The sequence below is a fragment of the Metopolophium dirhodum genome, chromosome 3 (genome assembly GCF_019925205.1).
Source record: "Metopolophium dirhodum isolate CAU chromosome 3, ASM1992520v1, whole genome shotgun sequence".
In the NCBI taxonomy this organism is placed as follows: domain Eukaryota; kingdom Metazoa; phylum Arthropoda; class Insecta; order Hemiptera; family Aphididae; genus Metopolophium; species Metopolophium dirhodum.
This window is the reverse complement of record NC_083562.1, coordinates 30,042,884-30,066,355: the sequence shown is the minus strand read 5'-3', so window position 1 is coordinate 30,066,355 and position 23,472 is coordinate 30,042,884. Positions and strand designations below refer to the sequence as shown.

The 23,472-nt window shown below is 28.9% G+C and overlaps 5 protein-coding genes across 8 annotated transcripts; 3 read left to right on the top strand and 2 right to left on the bottom strand.

The window, feature by feature from the left end:
- Positions 1 to 1,053: 1,053 nt before the first annotated feature.
- On the bottom strand, positions 1,054 to 6,210 carry LOC132940776 (protein lin-37 homolog). Of its 3 annotated transcripts, none has more exons than XM_061008517.1 (8): positions 6,060 to 6,208; positions 4,437 to 4,598; positions 4,268 to 4,372; positions 4,093 to 4,204; positions 3,789 to 3,962; positions 3,536 to 3,725; positions 3,160 to 3,308; positions 1,054 to 1,403 (listed from the first exon to the last, which is right to left on the bottom strand). In XM_061008517.1, the coding sequence occupies exons 3-8, from the start codon at positions 4,344 to 4,346 to the stop codon at positions 1,388 to 1,390; spliced, it is 720 nt and encodes a 239-aa protein (XP_060864500.1). In that variant the 5' UTR covers positions 4,347 to 4,372; positions 4,437 to 4,598; positions 6,060 to 6,208; the 3' UTR covers positions 1,054 to 1,387. The 3 variants fall into 3 exon arrangements, with proteins under 3 accessions (XP_060864500.1, XP_060864501.1, XP_060864499.1); XM_061008518.1 differs by having other exon boundaries at positions 4,437 to 4,585; XM_061008516.1 differs by lacking the exon at positions 4,437 to 4,598 and having other exon boundaries at positions 1,057 to 1,403; positions 6,060 to 6,210.
- A 134-nt stretch (positions 6,211 to 6,344) lies between these two features.
- LOC132940777 (PRKR-interacting protein 1 homolog) lies at positions 6,345 to 7,884 on the top strand. Its single transcript, XM_061008519.1, has 3 exons — positions 6,345 to 6,711; positions 7,342 to 7,521; positions 7,592 to 7,884. The coding sequence occupies exons 1-3, from the start codon at positions 6,601 to 6,603 to the stop codon at positions 7,799 to 7,801; spliced, it is 501 nt and encodes a 166-aa protein (XP_060864502.1). The 5' UTR covers positions 6,345 to 6,600; the 3' UTR covers positions 7,802 to 7,884.
- Positions 7,885 to 8,248: 364 nt separating this feature from the next.
- LOC132940773 (integrator complex subunit 2) lies at positions 8,249 to 15,049 on the bottom strand. Its single transcript, XM_061008511.1, has 16 exons — positions 14,469 to 15,049; positions 14,261 to 14,399; positions 13,945 to 14,194; positions 13,757 to 13,887; positions 12,709 to 12,894; positions 12,476 to 12,648; positions 12,203 to 12,403; positions 11,918 to 12,101; positions 11,695 to 11,843; positions 11,115 to 11,629; positions 10,901 to 11,053; positions 10,564 to 10,729; positions 10,290 to 10,509; positions 9,432 to 9,542; positions 9,123 to 9,336; positions 8,249 to 9,048 (listed from the first exon to the last, which is right to left on the bottom strand). Exons 1-16 carry the CDS (start codon positions 14,750 to 14,752, stop codon positions 8,696 to 8,698), a joined length of 3,429 nt encoding a protein of 1,142 aa, XP_060864494.1. The 5' UTR covers positions 14,753 to 15,049; the 3' UTR covers positions 8,249 to 8,695.
- A 198-nt stretch (positions 15,050 to 15,247) lies between these two features.
- Positions 15,248 to 20,364, top strand: LOC132940774 (replication factor C subunit 1). Of its 2 annotated transcripts, none has more exons than XM_061008512.1 (12): positions 15,248 to 15,738; positions 16,314 to 16,589; positions 17,085 to 17,585; positions 17,655 to 17,880; positions 17,963 to 18,031; positions 18,094 to 18,461; positions 18,523 to 18,690; positions 18,753 to 18,904; positions 18,961 to 19,078; positions 19,306 to 19,451; positions 19,526 to 19,913; positions 19,993 to 20,364. In XM_061008512.1, exons 1-12 carry the CDS (start codon positions 15,658 to 15,660, stop codon positions 20,086 to 20,088), a joined length of 2,589 nt encoding a protein of 862 aa, XP_060864495.1. In that variant the 5' UTR covers positions 15,248 to 15,657; the 3' UTR covers positions 20,089 to 20,364. The 2 variants fall into 2 exon arrangements, with proteins under 2 accessions (XP_060864495.1, XP_060864496.1); XM_061008513.1 differs by lacking the exon at positions 15,248 to 15,738 and adding an exon at positions 15,815 to 16,134.
- A 1,143-nt stretch (positions 20,365 to 21,507) lies between these two features.
- LOC132941901 (uncharacterized) lies at positions 21,508 to 22,637 on the top strand. Its single transcript, XM_061010131.1, has 3 exons — positions 21,508 to 21,839; positions 21,920 to 22,311; positions 22,392 to 22,637. Exons 1-3 carry the CDS (start codon positions 21,705 to 21,707, stop codon positions 22,558 to 22,560), a joined length of 696 nt encoding a protein of 231 aa, XP_060866114.1. The 5' UTR covers positions 21,508 to 21,704; the 3' UTR covers positions 22,561 to 22,637.
- The last annotated feature ends 835 nt before the right edge of the window (positions 22,638 to 23,472 follow it).

Sequence of the window (23,472 nt, the reverse complement as noted above, 5' to 3'; positions counted from 1 at the left end):
ATAAATTGTATATTGAATATAATGCAAACGTCTTATACATCGGCGTAACTAAAGAAAACACCCTTTTTTGCAATTTTTTTTGTCAGGCTTGTGTAGTTAATACATAAATCTATTAACTATTAGTCTATGGTTAACTATACTGAAAACGAAGGTGAAGTCAGAATTTGCATAGATAATATATATATAATATTATGATCTTATATTATCTATGAGAATTTGGCGGTCGAACTTAGGTTTGAAGTTATAAGATGAGGAAGTTTTGAGTTCTGAGTTATTAGGTATTCGCACAGCGCTCTTAAATGTCTTTATGCTATATTAATCTAATACCTATCTACAGTAACTATTTTCGGGTAGACAACAGGTCAAAAACTTGAAAGAACCTAACCTTACCAGTTACAGTGTGAAAAGTGTATTAATTAATTATTATGTATTTGTTAATTAGTGACTGGAGACGAGTGTAGAAGCGATTATACTTGTCAAACTATGGGTTAGGTCACCTGTTATATAGCTTAGGTCTGCACTCACTCTTCCCCTCCAGACTCAGAGGGGTCTCCTCTTCAACCCAAGGTGGACTATTTTCCTCCCAGGGGGTCAGGGGGCTGAGCCCCCAACCTAGACTAAGTCCGCAACGCATGGGACACCCTGTGACTACTAAACTCTAGTGATACTTTTGATGTTGGGTGTGGGAATATTTGCAACCCCCCTCAATGGCTTATTTTGAACTTTGAATTTCTAGAATTCCAGCTGCTGTAACTATTGAGTCCTAGTTACGTCCGTCGTTCATGATCTCATATTATAACGCAAATTAATGTCGCATTGCAATAATAGTATAATACTTATAATAGCATATAAATACTTATACCTACCTACTATAATAGATTATTTAAATCATGATATCATTGCGTACAAAGGGAAAATACTAGAATATGATATTATAATCAACTTATACATAAACACTTACTGTTATTTATGTAAAAATACAAACCATTTACAAAGGAATACCATAGGTGTACTAAATATAGTTATTATGTATGTATTTTATTACTTAAGTTTATATTTTAAATAATATATGCACATTAATGTATAACAAAAATGTTTATTATAGTAATTTTTTACATCTGCAATATAATGGTTGATAATTAATAAATTACTCGATATGTTACAATATTAAAAGAGTTAAGAACCATAGTAAAATAATATTGTTACTTGACAATACTTAAAACCTAAATGTATGAATAAAATAAATATAGTTAAATTTCCAATATACAATCTTTAATGCTATAAAATTAATTTTGTTGTATAATTGTATAATACATTATGCAATACTTAACTAAAAAGAAAAATTGATAAAAATATTATATTCTTGTAGACTGGTATACTGAATGTACTAAACATTATTATCCCTATAACATAAATATATAGAGTTAAAATTGAATACAAAAATAGAAATACAATTTTTACATGCATTGATTTTAAACAATGTAATTCAGTTCTAATTCATCATAAATATAAAATATTAAAAATGCTCAATAATAAAATACCCTTTTAGCTTTTAGATATCATTATTTATAGATATTTCATAATTATATTATTATTTACACTTGTGGCTTGTTACAAGAAGAGCCAATGTCAAAAATGAACATTGTTAAGAAATTTAAATTTAAAATAAGTAAATAAAAATAATAAAAATTATAGGTTTTAGGTTAGTTTTAGAATTTGATGACTCAATTTGTTTTCCATTCTTTATTTAATGAAACATTTATATTTTGCGAAACCAAAGAATGTGTTGATTTTATTTTCACTTTCTTGAAAGATCATAAATATTAGTGATGGGTCGAACCCTGATTTTTTAAATCAAACCGAACTTGAAATTATTTTGTTCGAATCGAACCATACCAAACTTTTATATTTTCTACTGAACCAAACCAAACCGTACCTAGAATTATTTTAAGTCGAACTCAACATTTTTATCATATGCAAATTAAATCAACCATAAATCATAATAACAATTTATTATATTTTGAGTTTTTGTATTATCTATTATAGAAATATAGAATGTAAATAAAATTGTAAACATGTTTTCAATTTTTTATCAACTATACAGTCACGGTATCAGAGTATTACCATGGGTTTAACCAAAATAGATTTTTCCTGTTACAATAAATATGATAAAATTAAAATGGCAGGTAGGTACGCGGCCTCTAATAATTTAATTATTTCTAAATAGTAAATAGTCATACATTTTTTAAAATAATTTGAAAATTTTTTACAAATACTTGATCTTTGAACTGTTGGGGCCAGAAAGTCTGGTTTGACAAATATTTGAAGTTTGATTTTAGAACAGTAAAAAATGCTTGATAGTTTGGTTCTAATTTTTTTCATGCGGAGTTCGAATTTTGAACCAAACCAAACATTAAGGGTTTGGTTCTAGATTTGAACAGTTTGACCCATTACTAAAAGATACTATTAATATCTGACATTTACTAAAAATTAAGATAACACTTTTTTATAAAATCCTAATAATAATATTCAATTGCACATAATGTTAATATGCATTCATATTTATGAAGTTTATTGATTGATTTCAAAATGCCAATGAATTATTATAAGAGAACACTTCACATGCATGTGTTCTGTCTTATAAACTAATAACATTGCAAATTGTACATTTTGAATAATTCATCTAACTCTGTTATAGTGTATTTATAAGAGTTAATCGACTTCTTATCAAATTTGGAAGTAAGAATATTATTTATCTAGTGAATCTCAAAGTTTTTTTATTTATATTTGCAATTTAAAAAATTATAAAATATAAAAAAACACCTTTGAGATTCACTAAATAATATTCTTGATTTAATATTTTATAATAGGTCAATAATTCACTTTGATATCAAACATAACAGAGTTCAATGAATTATTTAGAACACAGAATTTACTATTTTGTGCATTTGTAAGATGGAGGCGACGCAGGGGGTGTAGTGTACTCTAAGTTGAATCAGACTTAGGCAGTTTTAACACAAGTTTTAACATATTAATCAAATGTTAATGGTATTGGTCAAATAATCTCAAATTCCTCAAATGTAATAGGTATCGGCCTGTCTTGAACCAAGCTACAGACATATTAATGATTAAAAACAAATAATAAAGTATACAAATTACTTGTTTAACATTGAATTCAAAATGCTTTTAGACATAGCGTAGCGGGATTCATTTTCATTACTGAATTTAATCCACTGCTGTCGTATACAAACCCATCTTTTCCTGTGCTCATTAAGTAATTCACTAACAGTAGGAACTTCTTTAATATTCTATAAAGTAAATTATTTAATTTAAACATCTGTATGTACTTTACAAAGTTTAAAAGAAAATATAAGTATATTTCATTAACCTTTGGTAATATAAATAATTTAAAAATATATATTATGCGATTCAAGTTTTTTTTATAAATTGTTTATAGATAATATCATAAGTCAATATCAATAAATATTTAATAACAAAAACAAAGGAAAATATAAATTGCAACAGATTAACTTACATTTTTAATATCCATTTTGGTTACTACATCCTTTGGTAAATTTATAGGTATTCTGTAAATTACATCAGTCTCATCTTCAGGTCTGCTTTTAGGAGGTGGCAATTTATAAACATAATCTTCAATTGTAGATGATTCATTATCAATTTTAAGCGAACGTTCCAATTGTTCAGATTTTTTACTTTTTACTTGTCTAAAGTTTAAAAAAATGGTTATTAATCTTCTAATTTTGAAAATAAAGCACATTTGTTTTAACCTTGCTGATAATGGGTCATTTTTAATCCAAGCTCGGCATATAGAGTACATTGCTGAATTATTGGTAAAAGAAGCTAAATCAATGCTGCGATCTCGTAACTTTAATACCAACGAATCTTTAACTTCTTGTTTAGATTCATTTATCTTAATTCGCTTATTTGTATCATTTTCTTCTCTAAAAATACAAGGAAATTGTTATTTTATACTTCTCTTATATAAGAATAACCTCAGATGGTGACTGTTCTTCGTCCAGTTGCAGACACTAGTGTAGCCATTTAGTGTTAAAACTGTTAATGTATACTTACACAATTAATACATCATTATCGGTCACATCATTGGCTTTGTTTTGCTCCTTCTTTGCAATAACATCAAGAGCTTCATTTAAACTGTTGCGAGCTTTTTCTAAATGATTACCTCCTAAAATAGAGATAGGTTATATTAAATATAATTTAATAACTAAAATATAATTTTTTTAATTACTTATAATTCTTGGTTCTTTCATTGGTGAATCAACAACCTGTGTTGAAGATTTTAGTACACTTTTCCTTTTTTTAACCATGATTTATTTCACTAGTTGACTCTTGTCTATAATAAATAAAATATTATATATTATTTCAAAGATAGGGTACCTAATATTAAATATACAAACCTAATTATGTTTTACTTTTAAGAGGACGCTATACCCGCATGTGTTGTCTCCGTCTTACAAATGTACAACATAGAAAAAACTGTTTTGCGCCGGATAGACACACTCAGGCCGTAGTTGTAGTTAAGACTCAAAATTGATACACAATATTGCTGAAAACATTATCTGTGAAATATTGTTTATATTTATTTGATATCACTAATACAAAAATAGTTCTTATTGTTTCAAAATCCATTATTTTTGAGTTTTACAAACTTTTTTTGTAGTTTTGATATCGAAAAAAAATAAAAAGTATGTTTCACAGCCAAATTCTTCTTTTTGTGGTGAAAATTTTGTTATGAATGTAGCTTTATCGATTCTCTTTCACGTGTAAAACAGTTTTTGCAAAACAGAGACATCACATACGGGAGGTGTAGTCCTCTTAATAATAACTTTTTATCAAGGCCATATCTAGATATTTTTTTGGGAGGAGGGGGTGCAAAAATATGTAAATGCATATTGTAATGATATTACATAAGTTATGATATTTGGTTAAAAATTTGACAAAAACAAGAATTATTACAATTATAATAAATGTTGAAGACATTTTGGTTGGGGGGGGGGAGAACCTATGGGCAACCCTTCTCCTCAGATATGCTATTGCCTTTTATTATGTACTTAATAAATCACATAATACTTCATTGTTTAGAATGTTTAGACCACTAAGATCAAAAGATATAGTTTTCTTTTTCTTCACCTTTTTCTCTATATTACATTAAGTATAATAAAAATATGTATTTAAATTAAAAAATAACAGTTATTATGATTGTAATAATTATATCAAAATCAGGAAATTAAGAGATGACCTTTATAACTGAAACAAAAAATTGTACTATGTACAAACTATATTTGTTAATATTCAATGTTCTGTATAGTTACATATGTTTGCCACATATTATATATGTTAAGCTAACTTTAGTAATATATACATTTGAGTACAAAACCCAAGATCACAATTTTCTGTTAAAACATAGGTAGTTGAACTATTTGCATATTATAAATAAAACTTAACTATTAAAATTTACAATTTTAATTACATTCCCTTAATATCCTAGACTAAGTGAGTAAAATTAATACCATTTGCTAATAGGAATAATTGTTTTTATTTCTTTATAAAGTTAGTTGATTGAAAACCTTACTGGATAGACTACGGTGAATAGGCTTTTTATAAACTAATTAAATTTACATATCAAAGTTGTTTGTTTACTTGTTGCACTTAAAGCAGTTAAGTATACAAAGAATATTTTTAACTGTTCAAATAAATAAAAATAAAAATAGGTAGGTATTATAATACATTAATACCAAAATATTATAAAATAATTAGGTGTGTATTACATGATTATTTTCAAATTGCACACTATCAAATGTTAAAACAATAAAATCAGTAGATCATATTAGGAAAAAACAGTCTGTGTTTTGTCTCAAAGGGGCTACACTTTTTAGGAAAAATTAAGTAATTTTCCAAAAGGTCAGGGATATACATAAAAATATGATGTACAATAAACTCATACACCATACCATAATAATTATTTATTTACATACCTACCTATATTTTAGCGAAAAATTAAACTTGAAAAAAATACTTACGAGTGACGAGATGACTTTAATATTACTTTGTATTAGTTTAATGGTAAGTCGGTAAACAAACTGTAATAACCACAAGTACGGATTATTTTTGAATTCTGAATTCACTGAATTCAGTATTTTTCATTATTTTTTATTTCTGAATGATTTCCACCAGCAAATATGAAATAATGATAATTTTAAAAATGTTTGTTTATGTTTGATAACGTTGACATTGTCCAAAGACGTTAAAAACTATATAGATCACGGTTATCTAAAATGTGATATTATCTTTATTTGTTTGTATTTTCAATTTTGTGGATTTTGAGAGGCAAGGTTTATAGGATAAACCTTGTTTGAAAGGTACTTATATAATATATTATAGTCTCAACTCTCAACTCGTAAATTGTAATCATGAAAACCCACCTTAGCTTAGATAATTAGTTTATTCATTTAACTGTTTTATGGTGGAAAACTCCCAGTCAAGACATCTATCCGTCATATATTTTATACATTTTGTGTCCGTCGATTTAAGGTTTTACAACTTTACTAATTGTTTGTAAAAATGACAGAGCCAGTTGAAAAAGACAGTTCCAAGCCGATTGAAGTAAAAAACCTAGTAAAAAATGCTACGGATTTACAACGTTTGAAACTTGAAAGACTTATGAAAAATCCGGTTAGTACAACCTAAATGGTTTTATTGTTGGACTAAAACACTTCAGCTCTAGGTACCCAGAACTTTTTATTTACCCGGTATCCTTTTCGCGAGAAATCTATTAAGGAAACTCAGTTATCGTAAACTCTGCTTGGGTGTACTAAGTACTTCATTTTCTGAGAAATTCACAACAATAATAACCCAGCAGCAAACTACATATTATAGTACTCGGTTCAAGTGTACCTATGCACCTCGAATCACTTTTAATTTGTGCTTTGTGGTCAAATATTGGTACATGCAATCACAGCCTGTGCATGCACGATGTTTTTTGAATATCTATAGGCTAAAGTAAAGTTTACTACTTGTTAAATTGATCAGTTATATTTGTTTGGCTGTTAATAATTATAATAAGTTGGATAACATTGAGGAGGGTTTGATTAATTTTCAATAAATTCAGCTATTTGTATTGGTAGATAGTAGTAAATACTAAATAGTAATATGATTTAAGAGTAATGTACTAATGTCATCATTGATATATGTCAAATGATGTTTAAAAAAAATATGTTAATACGCCTATAATTGTGATTATATTTATTTGCAGAATTATTTAACTAATGCTTGAACTAATATAATTACAATAAACCTGCTTAGGATAAACCTGTTTATATACCCGAGCCACGATCTGACAAAAAATCTCCTCACGTTCCCGAATTTGTGAGGAATGTTATGGGATCAAGTGCTGGAGCTGGCAGTGGTGAGTTTCATGTTTATCGGCACTTAAGACGTAAAGAATATGCTAGACAAAAACACATACAAGTAAAAGCAGAAAAGGTAAGTCATTTTAAGAAAATAATTTTGTATTTGATACCTGTATTAATATTTGTTTAATTTTATTAAAAAGGAACTTTTGGAAGAAGCGTACCGTCAAAAAATATTAGAAAACAAACAAATGGCTGAAGGGCGTACAGCTAAGAAAAGAGCAAAGAGATTAAAGAGAAAAAAAGTTTTAAGAGAAAAATCTAAAACGTCCAAGAAAAAAAATACTGCGGACAGTGTTAGTGAAAATGACTCTACTAGTGATGATGATCAAAATACAACCGGCATAAAGTGACACAATATTATATTAAGAATAATATTAATGTAAAAATATGTAAATAATAATAATTAATCAATAAATAGTTATACTTTTTATTATACCAGTAATTTTTTGTTTTATAAATCATGCACTAAACGATATATTAAAAACCGGGGAAGTCGATTTGCTGTATAGTAGGTGCAAAGATGGTCAGCCAGCATAACATCTAAGAATATTAATATATATTAATATTGCTATTAGTTATTTATTTTTCTAATACAGTGGGTTTTGGTTGAATTAATTTATGTCCAAAATAAATTTCATACATATATATCGGTAATTATTATGTTACTAGCTGTTATTGACTTATCAAGTCAATACTCACATACCATATAATTATGTGAATAGATAAATTAATGTTATAAATAGCTTATACACAGTCTATTTTTATTCTGGTCCACATGTAACATTAATAAAAACGCATTCTTGCAAAATAATTTATTTTTTATTTTTGAGTAATCTTAGAGTAAAATTACCCATTACATAATTAATAGAGAACACAATTTTACATACACATTTGTCTAAATATTGTCTCAAAACATTTTAATATCTATTTTAATTTACAAAAAACGTTCTATTATTTTGTCGAGTGCCCTCCCTCCAAATAACGAACTAAATCCATGCGTTCCCTAAAATCACACTCAATGATAAAATTGCTATGAGTGTGTCGCACACACAAACATTTTTATTTTTTTAATACATATTATCAAACCAATATTTTCATCGCTAAGCTCAGAATTTAAAATTATATGCACGTGTTGCTATAGAGCTGACGATTTTCATTAGGTACACATAAATGTTTTTTATTACATTAATTTTATTTGAACTATATATTTTTTATTAATATTGTTATGAAGACATCTATATTTGTTAAGCACTTGCATTGTTTTCCAAACAATTCTGTAATATTTCTTTAACAGTTAGTTCGACCTGTTGAGCAAATAATTTATTGGCCACAGCAATATCTGTGCGTTCGTCAAAGATATCTGGTTTAGGAACTCGTCGCATTCTGAGTTTTGGTCCCTCCATTTCTTCACTCCTTTGGGCTGCAGCAGGCAATAAAAATATATCTGAACGCACGGATGTAACTGACACGCACATGCGACCCAGTTGATTTAAAAATGTTATACAGTCTTCACTAAGGGTGGGAAATACCTGACATATTCTGACTAATGCTGGTAGCGTAGGCATATAGAGTTCACGGCGATCTTCTTGTGTCAACACTGTAATAAAACAGTGATCGTTTTTAATTATTCAAAAATGTAATAAGACCATAATTATATGTTTTTGATATTACCAGACAGAAAAGTGTACATTGTATTAATGGCTAAACGTGCTAAGCTTAATGATTTTGGCAATGGATACTGTTGAGAAATATTTGAAATAAGATCAATGGAAAATATCTGTTTCTGGAAATCTGGTTGACTGAGAAGTTCCGCGATGAAATCTAGACAAATGTGCATGGATGGAATTCCTAGACAGGTAACCGGAAGTAATTCTCTAGGATAACCCTGAAAATAAAAAAAAAATTTAATAAAACAATAGTTTATATTACTTATAGTAAAATATATTTAGTACTGTATAATAAATAAAAATTTAAAGATACCTGGAAGTGAACTAATTTTGCGAGTGGAGGATCTGCAATAAACATTTGATGTAAAAATGAACAAACAACACCTCGTACTTCTCTCAATGTCATCATGTTGGAAAATGATTTCTTTGGAATAAATAAAAGAACTTAATTAGTTAATTGCTGTATACTACCATAAAGAATGTTCTTTAAATATAGAATCACATATTATTTGAATATGAAATGGAGGAATAATTTTATTACTCAGCATCATTCATACATTTTCAGTGATATCTTATTTTTAAGTTAAATTAAAAAAAGGAATTAGGTACAAACAGAATACACTGACAGTAAGAGTATAGACAATAAGAGAAATGTTAACCTAGGCTAGGTAACTTGATACAAGTTAAAATTAAAATCTTATATTTAAAATTTTTAACTGATAATATATTTTGGAATTTTCCAAACACTGAGATCTGATTTTAGTTTACTCAAATGTTATTTAGATTCTATTAAAATCAAGGATTCCAAATATAGTCAAATAATTTTTTTTTGCTAAATGTAAAAACAAGAAAATAAATTATTTTAAGACTTGGTTTGGTCAAAATCTAAAATTACACATTTTGAACACTTAAATATTTATAAGAATTTATAGTTTAGTTAATGCATATAATTTTGAAATTATCAATTAAGTTACTGTCAATAAATTTAAATGACTGAAATTAACAAGAGTATATTCTATTCAAAATAGGCTAATGCTATCCGGGTGGCTACCATGTTATATTATTATGTATGCATCTATTTATTGTGTAATAAAGACAAGACCAAGCACACTAGTCGACTTGCTTCTTAATTTGAATTTCTATTAGTAAAAGTATAAGTAAATAAGCTTACTTGATCATCTTCAGTTTCCAAACAAGCCTCTAATAAAAGTTGCACTGCAGCACTGTCTTGTGCAGCTGTCAACACATTTTTATATTCTTCACGATTATTAGTTTGAGTTAACTGTCCAGTTGCAAATAATTTTTGATTGACTAGACGAGATAAATGACTTCTTGAAGCTGCTAATGATGATTGCAATACTCGGATTACAATACTCAAAACTGTTGGACACCTGAATAAATGACAATTATTAAACAATTATAGTAAAACTTAATTTATATTTTACCTATAAACTCTGGCATCACATTGCAAAACTTGTAAAGGATCCTGAATTAAATTTTCCTCTTTCAATGCACTTACTCCATTGTTATGTTGTAAAGCCTTAATAGTAAGTGCCCACAAACTACGAGGCAAGACTGTATTAAGTCTTAACCACACTTTTTTGTATAGTTCTGAAAATAAAAATTATTTAATACTATTCTTTATTTTATTTGTGAAGGGCACTTTTGACAGGGATTATGCCTTAAGGCCTGGTTTAGTGCACATTAGAATGGCAACCTTATACTACTCGGCCAGACCACTCATTATTCTTCTTAAATTCATTATAATCAACAATAATTTACCTTGAATATACCTAGAAACATTAGAATCTAAAGTGTTTGGTAGGAATTTTAATATGGTAGGTGCAAATGGCCAAATTTTAATTGGACGTTCCGCATACAATCTTTTCAATACGATTCCAGCTCTTTCAGGACGTTCAACCATCATGCTTAAACCTAAAACCGTGTTCAATTTAAAAATCAAGTTCTTCATTAAAAATAAATTATTTTACAATACCGCTCTCTATCATTTCTGTAGTTATGTTTTTAGCTTTGTGTTGCAATACAAATTGACTTTCTGATGTTGTATCTTCCATCCAGTCGTCCACTAGAGACAAATGAGGGAAATGTGTAGCCAAAAGTCTTAATAAAGTAGAAAACAAACTAGAATATGGATGTTCTTTTTCCGCTTGTTGGACTATATACCGAATGGGGATGTCAGCCAAAAATTCAGTTTTGTACCTGACTAGTCCAACTAATTGTAATCTATTGGGCTGAGAAGCCAAAGACATACTGTTCTCCTCGTATAAAAGTAAATAATACAGCAATAGAAGATGGGCTGTAAAAGACTCATTACCAGTTTGGTCTAATACCTTATCACCAAAAACTTTTAAAATGTCTTCTTCTGTAATCGGCTGATTAACAGCTAATTCTTGAGTAGCTTTATTGGGTACCACTAATATAGAAGTAACATAAGCTTCAATTAAAGAAGGTAATAATGGATGTAATGGTGAAACACTTGCACAAATTTGGCTAGAAAACAAAATAATTAATATTGGTTTGTTTCAATTATTAGGTAAATTCTATAGCGTGCATACTTGTATATCCATGTTTTAATGTTAACACGATGTTTAGTAAAAGCTTGGCTTTTTAGTAACTGTAAAACACAGTGAATCGGTAAAAATCCAGACATGTTGGCATTTAAATTTGGTGTGACAGGTATATTAACACTTCTAGAAGCTACAACCTAACATTGAAATAAAAAATTATAGAATTTTAGATGAAATATTAATAAGTACCAAAGGTATGTTAAATGCTTACTTGTTCAGGAAATACATCTTGGGTGAAAATTTGTTTCATTTTGCCCATTGTACTTTGTCTGATGTTTATTCTCATTCCTAATGTATTGCACATATGATCGCATATCCATGTTAACTGGCTACTATGGAAATGTATAGCCATCAGGAGTAACATTTCTCCAAAACTTGCAGTTGTGTCAGTTGGCCTAACGTAAATGTTTTAAATAACATGTGTTAATAACATTTTAAGGTATGTAGAATTCTGAATTAATGCATGCCACTTAAAGCGTAAATAATAAAATATTACTTTCCAAAAAAAGGAGACTCGCTTCCTGCTAATCTCTTTAACCACTGCACACATTTAGCTTCATTTTCTGAACTAGCGAGTAGAGTGTTGCAGCATATCATTATACACAATGAAATTGTAACAAACCTAACACCTTCAGGTGTAGAGGGTGGGTAACACGTAGCTAAGGACACAAGAGAAGTGATTTCTTCTTCCTGAAATCTGCCAAAGAAAATTATTTCAAAATTAATATAATTTGATATATTTTTAAAACTGTAGCTTAATTAAACATACTTGATACCGGCAATTCCTTTCAATGCACAATAAAGTCTGAGTAGTACACTAGATTCTACTACACTTGAGTTGGGTAAAATGTTGTCTTTAACATTCTTCAATAAGTTTTGTAATTGTAATAATAACTCATCCCGCATATTTTGAACAGCAAAATTTACAGAATCTTTTGTTCTCTAAATAAAAGATTTATAGTATCATATATATTTTTAATCAATTAATATTAATATACTCACTTTTTGTCGAATGAAAAGAGAAAACCAACTTCTAGCCTGTTGGTCGTTTCCAAGTAATAAGCCAGAAATGAATGTCACAAGATCATTATTACTTGATATTTGTACATTATTTGGATATGAAACTTTGTAAAATTTATTTTCCAATGTCAACATGATAGTCAATGCAGGCATTTTACTAAGTTCAACCTATTCGTCATAAAAAAACATAAAAGAAATATTTAAGAAAGCAGACAGTAGAAGTTATTTATTTTCATAAATGTTTAGCACATAAACCCCAATAGGCAAAAGGACGTAAGTAAATGGTCAAAATTTCATTTTTATAACAAACATTTGAAAAATCATTTGTACGGGATCAAGCAACATAGTTGAATGGTGTAAATTACAAAAAGTAGTTTAACGCGGTATCTTGTTAAAAAAATTAATTAATAATTAATAATTATCAATTGTTTAGAGAGAAAATGTTATTTTGGATCATATCTAAGCAGAATAATATTATGTATAAATTATCAACAGTGATTTACTGACTAAAACATAATGTTGTATCTGTGTAACTTATTACAATATAAGTGACATTGGCTTAAAGATAAAGAGGACATTATACCCGCATTTATTTTCATTGTCTTACTAGCGTATAACATGGAATATATTTTAACGTTTAGAAGAATCCATTTTACTTTTAATATCAGAGTGAATTCACATATCATCAAATTTAAAGGTAAAAATATTTATATATCTAGATATTAATATTATCTAAGGCACATTGAAAAGTTAATTTTTGATATTTTAATTTAAAGCAAGTTATAAACTTCTTAAAAGGTAAAATTTTTTTTAAAAAATTGGTGTGAACTTAAGGTTCTTAAGAACCCCTCATCTATCATGAGGATGCCTAAGTGAGTAAGATAACATAGAATTGTATTTTAACACAATTTAAGTTAATAATTGTGTTTTAAAATAACAATAAAAGTAATCGCGCCAACTTGGAAGTACTCTTTAAAAAAAAACAGAAGTTCAGAAGCAATCAATCATTAGTTTAAAAAGATGTGCTTACACATTTAGCACGAATCACAAGTGCAGCAGGTGGATACATTGCACTTAACTGAGTTAAGACTTCCATTCGAATGCGACTACCACCATTTTCTTCTTCATATCTTTCTGAATTTTGTATTAAACTTGTACAAACTACAAACATTTCATAGTTAATTATATTAGTTTTAAACAGATTTATTTGTGTCTTACCATCATAAAAACAATCTGGAAAATTAGCTACAATCCAACAAATGAAAACTGGACCATGTTTAACATGAAGCAACACTTCTGCAATGTCTTGAACCGTAAGTATAGCTGGTAATTCAGAAAGAGCAATATTTAATACGTCACAAACTTCTGGTATGTAAACTGGGTAATCAAATAAATCTGACTGCTTAATATAAAATTCTGAATTTATTGAAGTTTGTACAGTATGCTGCTTTTCACGGTGTTCTTGAATCTTAATATGATGGAAGTCAAACAATAATTACCATTTTACATTTGTTTATTATTTTAATTGCTATACCTGTGAAGAAATATAAAGAATTTCACTCAACACAAGTCTCAGCCTCCGAGTAGAATCACTTCTCTCAAATTCCAGGGACAATGGATTTTGTAACGAATGTATAAGAACGCTGTCAGCTTGCGTACTGCCCAACTTTTGTCTTAAAAAAATATACAGTTAAAATATTAAACAAAATTGTGTTTTGTGTAAATTGACATTTTAACTTTACCTTAATATTTGTTCTTTTTTAACATCTATTTCTAACGAGTGAAAATCTATCGACAACAGTGCAACAATGGAATTGACTAGTTCTATTCCCGACAACAATGTGAGTACGTCCTTCTTGCCATCGGCATAATCTGCCATGTTGTCTGCCGATGATATTAAACTCATCCGAACCAGACATGGTAATACTGGACGGATGTCTTTTGCGGACAATTTGCATAGTTCTAGTATATCGACGTTAAGCAGTGCTTGGAACACTTTGGGAGAAACGTTTAAATTCACCGTCATGATTGTAACGAGTTAATAACCATGCACATAATGACATAAACCGAATGATTTTATATTTTTCAAGATCAGCTTTTGTTGATGCAGTTGCGTATTGAACATTTCAAACCAGAAAACATTATCCAAAAAGATTGCGACTTTCGTTATTCACTTATTTACCTCGGGCTTTGAATTAAGGCTTGGTTTTAAAGTATTGTTTTCCATATTCCGTAGTTCCGTTTGATTCAATTTTTGTTTATGGTCTAATATTTTATTCCGATAAATCCACGATTTAAGATGGTAAACATAAATCGCATTGATAATAGATTAGGAGCGTGATAACATGGCACAAACCACGATTATAAACATAGACGCCCGATAGGCGATAACACGCACAAGCTCGTAACACCTACCCTTGCATAAGTTATAATGCCCACGATTTAAGACAAACTATATATAATATCTATAAATATCTATCTTAAATCATGCTAATAACTAGTCTTGTTTTTGATTTCAACTTTTTCGTAATATTGAGAAAAATTTGTAGCGGCAAACGTTGCAAACGCCATGATCCAGCGTTTGGTCTGTTTAGTAACCAGAACCGTGGTTGACTTTGTTTATACTTAAACCAAGCGCTCACGAATTTCCACCTTTTCAACGTTTCAAACGTTGGCGTTTGCTCTACAAAACGTTTTCCGCTATGAAATTTCCTCATCGACTCTATTGTAATAATACATCACTGAACGTAGTTTGCCGTGACCGCACCACCCATTCACGCCGATAAGGCACGCTCCGTCTATTTTGTCATGGCCCAAACCACGATTTAAGGCCGGGGCTATACACGACGTATTCCGTAGAATTAATAATGCATTGGTTTATATCGGAGCTGCAGCGGGCCGCGTTTTCATCGTGATTCGTGATAATGGTTAATGGTTGAAGGTGGGTTTCCACAAAATGCGTGTACGTGTACGTGCATAAATATACCTTTCTGTGATTGGTTGGTATACACGGTAAGCTTATACTTTATAGTATACCAGAGTGTTTATACATTCTTAGCACAGGTTACCATGATACCATGAAGTTGGAACTGGTTCAACTACCTAGGTCTACGATATTGGCTTGATCTGTGGTTATATTATTATTATCGTGATTATTTACCCATTGATACAAATGATATGCAATTTTAAATATTAAAAAATAATAATGGTGTTTTGGCGGTTCAATGTTTAACGTTTGATGTTCCTCAAGATTTCCTTGTTCATAACTCTTTCTCTGATGCCTTCGAATTTCTAATAGTTTAAATTATCTACAGCATCTCCATATAGATAATAGATATTCGTGACTTTACTCACTCGTTATTATTGTTGTCTGTGCTCATAATATCTGTTTCAGACAAAATGCCTAAAGTAAGTATAGTCATATCATGAATGGCAAATATACATTTTTTTTTTTCTTAATACAATAAACGTTATGAACAGAAATTATTGATTGTGTTTCAAATTTTCCGTAATTTTTTAAAATTGAAACTTCATTGTTCATCAATGTTGGTACAACAAAGTACATAAGAATTAATTTAATTTTAAAGGATATAAGATCATATTTTGTAAAAACTGATGGGAGTACCAAAAAAAAAGACTTACATAATTCAATATCACCACATCAGAAAGGAAAATCATCAAAAAAACGGCATGTATTATCAAGTGATGATGAAGATGATGTAGTACCTCCGACACCAGCTGCAGATAAACCGAAAAAAAAATTAGCTGAAAAACGAAAACTTATAAACCCAGCTGATGTTTTTGGTTCAGAACCAGTAAAACAAAGCACCATCAATGTGATAAAACAAAAAAAAAAAACCCAAGTGAGTATTATTATATGAGAATTTTTAAAATATTTTAATTTATGTATGACGTGTAAGTACTACTGTAATAGAGTCTGTTAAAATACTTTGAAATAATGTTGTACAACACCATGCATATTCATGCATGGTAATCTTCATCTACAGTTTTATTTTACAACATAAAAACATTGACATATTTTGTGTTAATAGATTGGCTATTTGATAGTATATGATATCAACTGTTGTTTTATTTTCTTCTTTTGAGCTTAAAACTTATTTAATTTACTTTTTATTGATTTTACTATTATTTATATATATTGACATATTTTATTGTATATAGGTATATTTGTTTTTAAGTATTTTCCTAACAACATGATTAATTTGTTATATATTATTACTTATAGCTTAAATATTCATGCTTGAGTTAAATAAAATTAAGTATTTTATTATATTTTGTTTAATAAAAGTAATTATATTGAAAAAAAAAATTAATTTAATGTATTTATTATTATTTAGGTTGATCTGCTTGAACAAGATTTTGATTTTGAATGGGGAGAATTAGACAACATTGAAAAACAACTCAATGACTCAAAATCAAATGATATTCCTATATCTCCCAAAAAATCTCCAGCTAAATCGAATCAAATCACACCAAAAAACTCGCCAGCTAAATATGATACTTTCAGGACACCCTCGGTATCACCAGCTAATAAGAGACATATTCTTGCAACACCCAAATCATCATCTAACTCTAATTCAACTCCTAATTCATCTCCAAGAAAGACAGTACAATCCACACTAATACCTCAAAAAACAAAAAGCCCATCAGAATCACCAAGAAAATTGGGACTTGAAAACAAAACAATTAAGATCAACATTGAATCTCCAAAAAAAAAACTAAATTTTGACGATGAAAATATAATTGGTAAATCAGGTTCTAAAAGAAAAATGTCACCTACTAAAACACCAGAAAACAAAAAAATTAAAATTAGTTCAGTAGATTCTCCTGATACTCAAGTATGTAATATTATTATTTATTTATTTATATTTTGTATTACATAATTTATTATTTTAATTAACATTTAGGAAAGTGGATATACAACAGAATCATCTCCTTTGCAGTCTGTTAAGTCTACTATCCCTACAGACAATATTGAATCAAAACTTTGGGTGGAAAAGTATAAACCATTAACGTTAAAACAAATTATTGGTCAAACAGGCGAAAAAAGTAATGTTAATAAACTGGTAAATTGGTTAAAATCCTGGTATTCAAACCATGGAGTAGGAGTCAATAAAAAATTAACTAGACCAAGTAAGTTTGATAACAAATATTATAATTATTAGTTTGTTAAGAAAAATGTATGGCAACAAAATGTATCAATGCGTTTTGATAGGTCCTTGGGCAAAAGATGATAATGGAGCTTTTTTCAAAGCTGCTCTACTTTCTGGTTCTCCTGGTGTAGGTAAGTGTTTGTAATAAAATATAGGATTTAATTACACAATATTGTTAATAATTTGGTTTTAGGAAAAACAACAACAGCACATTTAGTTTGTAAAGAGCTGGGTTTTGATATTGTAGAATTTAATGCTTCTGATACAAGATCCAAGAAACAATTACAAAATAATGTGTCTGAACTTTTATCTTCAACTTCTTTGAGTCCTTTTTTGGGTGGAAAATCTGTGACTAAAAAGCATGCACTATTAATGGATGAAGTTGACGGTATGGCAGGAAATGAAGATCGAGGTGGTGTACAAGAGTTAATTATTTTAATTAAAAATGCTAAATGCCCAGTTATATGTATGTGTAATGATCGGAATCATCCAAAAATACGTACATTATCTAACTATTGTTTTGATCTACGATTTCATAAACCAAAATTGGAACAGATTAAAGTATGAGTACTTCTTAATTTTAATATTCAAGTGTTTTGGTACTTATAGTATATCATTTTAGGCTGCTATGATGAGTATATGTTACAAAGAAAAATTAAAAATTTCTCCAGACACTTTATCTTCAATTATTGCTAGTACAGATAATGATATTAGATTAACACTCAATCATTTGTCAGTTGTCGCTGCTGGAAAAGATAATTTAAACATAAACAAAAAATACATTAAAATGGTAATGTATTATTGATATTTCTTTTCACTTGCTCATATTTTTGTATAATAATTTTGTTCTAGGGTCCATGGGATGTTGTGCGAAAAGTTTTTTCTGCTGAAGAACACAAATCAATGAACATTACTGATAAATGTGACCTTTTCTTTTATGATTATAACATATCTCCATTATTTGTTCAAGAAAATTATTTAGCTGCCGTTCCTCATAATGTCGAGTAAATTTGTTTTTAAATAAACATTTTTCTTTATTTAATTGGTTAAATTTTTTTAGAGGTTCTAAATGGAAAACATTTGAACGTTATTCATTAGCGGCTGACAGTATACGAATAGGAGACATAGTTAGTGCAAAAATTAGATCTACCAATAACTGGAGCTTACTGCCTGCACAAGTAATTACATTTCACTAGTTTTACTAATTTAACAGATAAAAATATAAAGATTTAATTGAAAAACACCATTTTGTTCTTGTAAAAATAATAAAACTATAAAAAATTTCTTTAATTTTTTGATTAGAAATGTTTTAAAGTATTTGTCATGAAAATGCTTTTAAATGAAATTTCTTAAGTGAATGCTTTTAAAATAATTAAATTTAATAAGTATTTATATTTTGGATTAGGCTATATTTTCTAGTTATTGCCCTGGAGAATTTCTGAGAGGTCATGTGAGTAAACAAATTAATTTCCCTGCTTGGCTAGGGAAATTTTCCAAGGGAAACAAAATGAACAGACTTTTACAAGAATTACAAATTCATACGAGAATAAGGTATGTGACTGGGTATTTATTAAACTATAATTTGTTATAAAGAAATATACTAAACTATTAAATAAATAATTTAGATTATCTGCAAGTAAAGAAGCAATAAATCTTGATTACTTAACCACTCTAAGAAATAAGATTCTCAAACCTCTTATTGATGAAGGCAGTGACGGTGTTCATAAATCTTTAGATTTTATGAATCATTATCATCTGGTTAAAGATGACGTGGAATCTCTTAATGAACTATCTTCGTGGCCTGGCCATAAAGATCTAATGTCTGACATCCCAGCTAAAGTGAAAAGTGCATTTACTAGAGCATACAATAAAAGTGCACCAACATTCAATGTAACAAAAAAGAATAAAAAAGCTGTAGATGATGTTGAAGGTTTGGTAGATGAACATGAGATAGATGATAATATTAGTGATGAAGAAGAAGAAGATATTGCAAATGATGCCTTAATTTCAATTGTGCGTATATATAAACAATATATATATATTATATTTTAAATATTTGTGATGATCATTATTTAAAGTACTCTATGTCTAGGTAAAGAAAAAAGCTAGTAAAAAAGCAGCATCGCCAGCTCCTGATAAGAAAATCAAAAATAGTGGTGGTAGTGGCAGGGGTAAAAAGAAGAAGTAGTTTATTTTTTTATTATTGCAAAAATTGTTTTTCTATTTGCTTTAACATTATTATAATAACAGTTGAGCATTAGGAATAAAATATAATTTCTTTTATAACTTTTTTTTTTTTCAAACCGTATTACATTTACTAGGCTTGTCTTATAAGATTAATTATTACAATTTATTATTTTTAGGATGGTTAGAATTATTCAACGTAATTTATTTTATTTTTTACTTGCTATGGAATGTGTTGTTGTTATAATTATTACTGAATAGTGAATAGTGAATACTAATACTTTATTCTTATGTTTGTCAATATCAATAATAACAATCTGTTTTCTTTGAGAGGATAATTTTGATCTCTTACTAAAGTGCTGCTTAAGTGCCCCCCTAGGCGTGGGCCTATGTCGCCGACTCCTTGAGCCTCTATGTATTATGTGAAAAAATAAATAAGTAAATACATTAATATTTACTAATCAAAAATAATTAAAATGTTACTATTATGTATATTTAGGAGATTAAATCTTTGGTGTATGGTATAAATGTCTTAAGTAAGAAATTGACATTTATTAAATTAAATTATCAGCTCAGACATTATTGTCAAAGATTTTGAATGATTTTTCAATGTTTTGTTAAATCTTCCTGAAAACTAGTCGTTTTTAACTTAGGACATTTATACTATAAGCCAAAAAAATGATCTTACGAAAAGTACTCCAGGTCACTTATAAGTTACAACGTGACAAATTTACTAAAAAAATTTTTAATCGTTATGAAATCTTTATTTTATATCTATTTTAAAAAGTAATTGGGTTAGAAATACAAATCGAGTTGTGGTGTCTAATAATTTGTATGCTTTATTTATTGGTTAATATTTTTAAGCAAATAGGAACTTTAGTTAATAAATAGGTCGCGACTTGACGTGAGCTAGGAGCCAGCTAATTGCCATTGAGATGAAGTTTTTATTTTTTATTTGGAGCCAGCGAACCGCATGCTAGTAAATAAGAAATACATGGGCGACAATTTACGCAACGTTCAACATTGTCATAAGCGCAACTAGGGAGGTGCAAAAGGGTCTTTAGCACCCTCAGGTTCAAATTTAGCATCCCTTGTTTTATTAGGTTAAACTACCATTATTATAGTGAAATACCATCAATATTATAGCACCCCACGTTTTAGTTGCGCCTATGCACACTGAATTTTGTAGTGCATTGACGTGAAACGTTTGAAACGAGTTACGACTGTCCGTGAAATACTGACGTCAGTCATCAGAAATCAGAATTCTGATGTACGGTACCGGCTAAACATGAACAATTTAATTTAATTTGTCATGCGGCTAACAATCTTAGACCGTTGGGCTTACCGCTACAGCGATTACTACGCGAAGACGGTGGGCATGGATTTGGCCTGCCGCGACGGCGGCATACGCTGCACAACGCCATCTCTTGATATTTTTAATTTTACCAGATCGGCCTCGTGGTAATGTTGTTTCGCGATTACAAATTATTTAAAATACTCTTATCAAAACTGTTCTGTCTTATCTTAGTCCGTGGTTTTGAGTGTTTCGACCGCGATTAAAGACATCTTTCAACGGAAATTCGTAAATTAAATATTTTATTTTATTACTTAACTAACTAAATGACTTCCGCGTTGGACGTGAGAGTAGCCACTGCGTTAAAAAAATTATTTGATGAAGGTGCTCTAATTTCAAGAATGTGCTGTAAAGTAAAGAAAAAATTTAGAGGAGAGAAACTTTTTAGACGCCTCAAACAAGTAATTATCAGTTGTCTCAAAAAAAAACACTAGTTAGGTATAAAGTTAATTATTATTCAATGTATTTTGTATTAATTTAGATTAGTGTTTCTATAAAAAAACTCCATCAACTAAACATCTCCGAGGCTATATTTGATAATGGTATGCCCATAAAACAAGCTTCTCAGTGGGCTGGTGCTCGTATTTTACCAGCATTAAATCTAATCAATCAACTACAGCAGTTCAGTGAAGGTACAGCTCAATTGATAGTGAAAGTCTTCCAGAATGGTCAATGTTGGTTAGAAATGAATATTGCCCTTGCTATGGTCAGCAGAGTGTGGATACTTACCAAATCGTTGAACAAATCATTTTCACTGTCCTGTCAAAATTTTACACCTCTACTGAATCAATCAAAAATGTCTGAAACCCAATGGCTACCAAATTTTGAACAACCTGAATGTTTAAATAATAATATATTAGAAAATAGCCAAAGGTAAATGTACATAAATACTAAATCACTAAACCTAACTTAAGATGGTTTTTAAACTTTAATAATAAATCATTTTATTTTAGTGAGTCAATTGTGGAACTTGTAAAAAGACCAGGATCTGTTATGTGTCGTAAACCAGAACCAGAAGACCCAGTTATAAAAAAAAGAAAAAGATCTGGAAAACATATTAGAATGTTACAAGAGAAACATAAAAATAAAATTAAAGTTGTTAAAAAACAAAAAACTAAATAATTATATTATATAACATTATTTTTATATACATATTTTTTGTAAATGGGGTAAAACTAGTGATATACAATTTTAGTACATTTTGTGAACTTTCATTTTCATTTTTATTTTGATAACAACTATCAGTGGTCGATTTAAGGATTCAAATAAAGTCAGCAAATCTACAGGGTGATTCATAAAGCATAAAACACTCATTCTTTCAAAAAGTATTAATGTTTTTGAAAATATTTTTTTACACAGTTTCAAGTTGTTAAAAAAATCATGTTTTTATTAAAAAATTATATTTTTATCTATATATTTTTTTAAGTTTTTTTATTTATTTGAATGACAGCATAGAGTTTTAAATCATATTCCAAAGCAGAATATTTTTCTAAGTATTTTGATTCATAAAAATCTAATTTAGGGCGAGTAGTCTATGAGGTTTAAGCATTTAAAGTTTAGATGGGCGGAGTGGAATGGTTTTTTTAACAACTTGAAACTATGTAAAAAAATATTTTCAAAAACATTAATACTTTTTGAGATAATGAGTGTTTTACGCTTAATAAATCACCCTGTATAATAGAGGGGTCTCGTATAAAATTTATCAGTAACATACTAAGGCACAAAATAGTTATTTTTTTATCAAGCTAACCTGCAGTTGGCAATATTTAATGTATTCATTTTTTTTGTATTAAAAATTAGAAAAAAAATTAACTACTTATATAATTCAGTTGGACCTCCCCCCCCCCTTGTACACACATTAGGAAAGGATCATAATTTTCCAGAAAATTAAATCCAGAAAGTTTAAATTCTAGAATTCCCTGTATGATTAAGCGCCACTATGAAGGAGGGATTTAGGGGCTAAGGCCCCCAAAAAATGTCAATAGCCCCCCCCCCCCACCCAAATATGACATAACATTTTTTTAAGCTTCATCC

Bases quoted from the DNA above. Each gene is read 5' to 3' on its own strand.
- LOC132940774 (XM_061008512.1), top strand. From the start codon at position 15,658: ATGGTTGAAGGTGGGTTTCCACAAAATGCGTGTACGTGTACGTGCATA. The intron at 18,905-18,960 runs GTAAATTTGTTT...AAATTTTTTTAG, and splicing joins GCCGTTCCTCATAATGTCGA to AGGTTCTAAATGGAAAACAT. The intron at 19,452-19,525 runs GTATGTGACTGG...TAAATAATTTAG, and splicing joins CAAATTCATACGAGAATAAG to ATTATCTGCAAGTAAAGAAG.
- LOC132941901 (XM_061010131.1), top strand. From the start codon at position 21,705: ATGACTTCCGCGTTGGACGTGAGAGTAGCCACTGCGTTAAAAAAATTA. The intron at 21,840-21,919 runs GTAATTATCAGT...GTATTAATTTAG, and splicing joins TTTTTAGACGCCTCAAACAA to ATTAGTGTTTCTATAAAAAA. The intron at 22,312-22,391 runs GTAAATGTACAT...ATTTTATTTTAG, and splicing joins ATATTAGAAAATAGCCAAAG to TGAGTCAATTGTGGAACTTG.
- LOC132940777 (XM_061008519.1), top strand. From the start codon at position 6,601: ATGACAGAGCCAGTTGAAAAAGACAGTTCCAAGCCGATTGAAGTAAAA. The intron at 6,712-7,341 runs GTTAGTACAACC...AAACCTGCTTAG, and splicing joins AAAGACTTATGAAAAATCCG to GATAAACCTGTTTATATACC. The intron at 7,522-7,591 runs GTAAGTCATTTT...TTTATTAAAAAG, and splicing joins TACAAGTAAAAGCAGAAAAG to GAACTTTTGGAAGAAGCGTA.
- LOC132940773 (XM_061008511.1), bottom strand. From the start codon at position 14,752: ATGACGGTGAATTTAAACGTTTCTCCCAAAGTGTTCCAAGCACTGCTT. The intron at 10,510-10,563 runs GTAAAATATAAA...TCATTTATTCAG, and splicing joins TGTGATGCCAGAGTTTATAG to GTGTCCAACAGTTTTGAGTA. The intron at 9,049-9,122 runs GTAATATCAAAA...GTTTTATTACAG, and splicing joins AATGTACACTTTTCTGTCTG to TGTTGACACAAGAAGATCGC.
- LOC132940776 (XM_061008516.1), bottom strand. From the start codon at position 4,346: ATGGTTAAAAAAAGGAAAAGTGTACTAAAATCTTCAACACAGGTTGTT. The intron at 3,963-4,092 runs GTAAGTATACAT...TTGTATTTTTAG, and splicing joins GATAATGATGTATTAATTGT to AGAAGAAAATGATACAAATA. The intron at 3,309-3,535 runs GTAAGTTAATCT...TTTACTTTATAG, and splicing joins CCAAAATGGATATTAAAAAT to AATATTAAAGAAGTTCCTAC.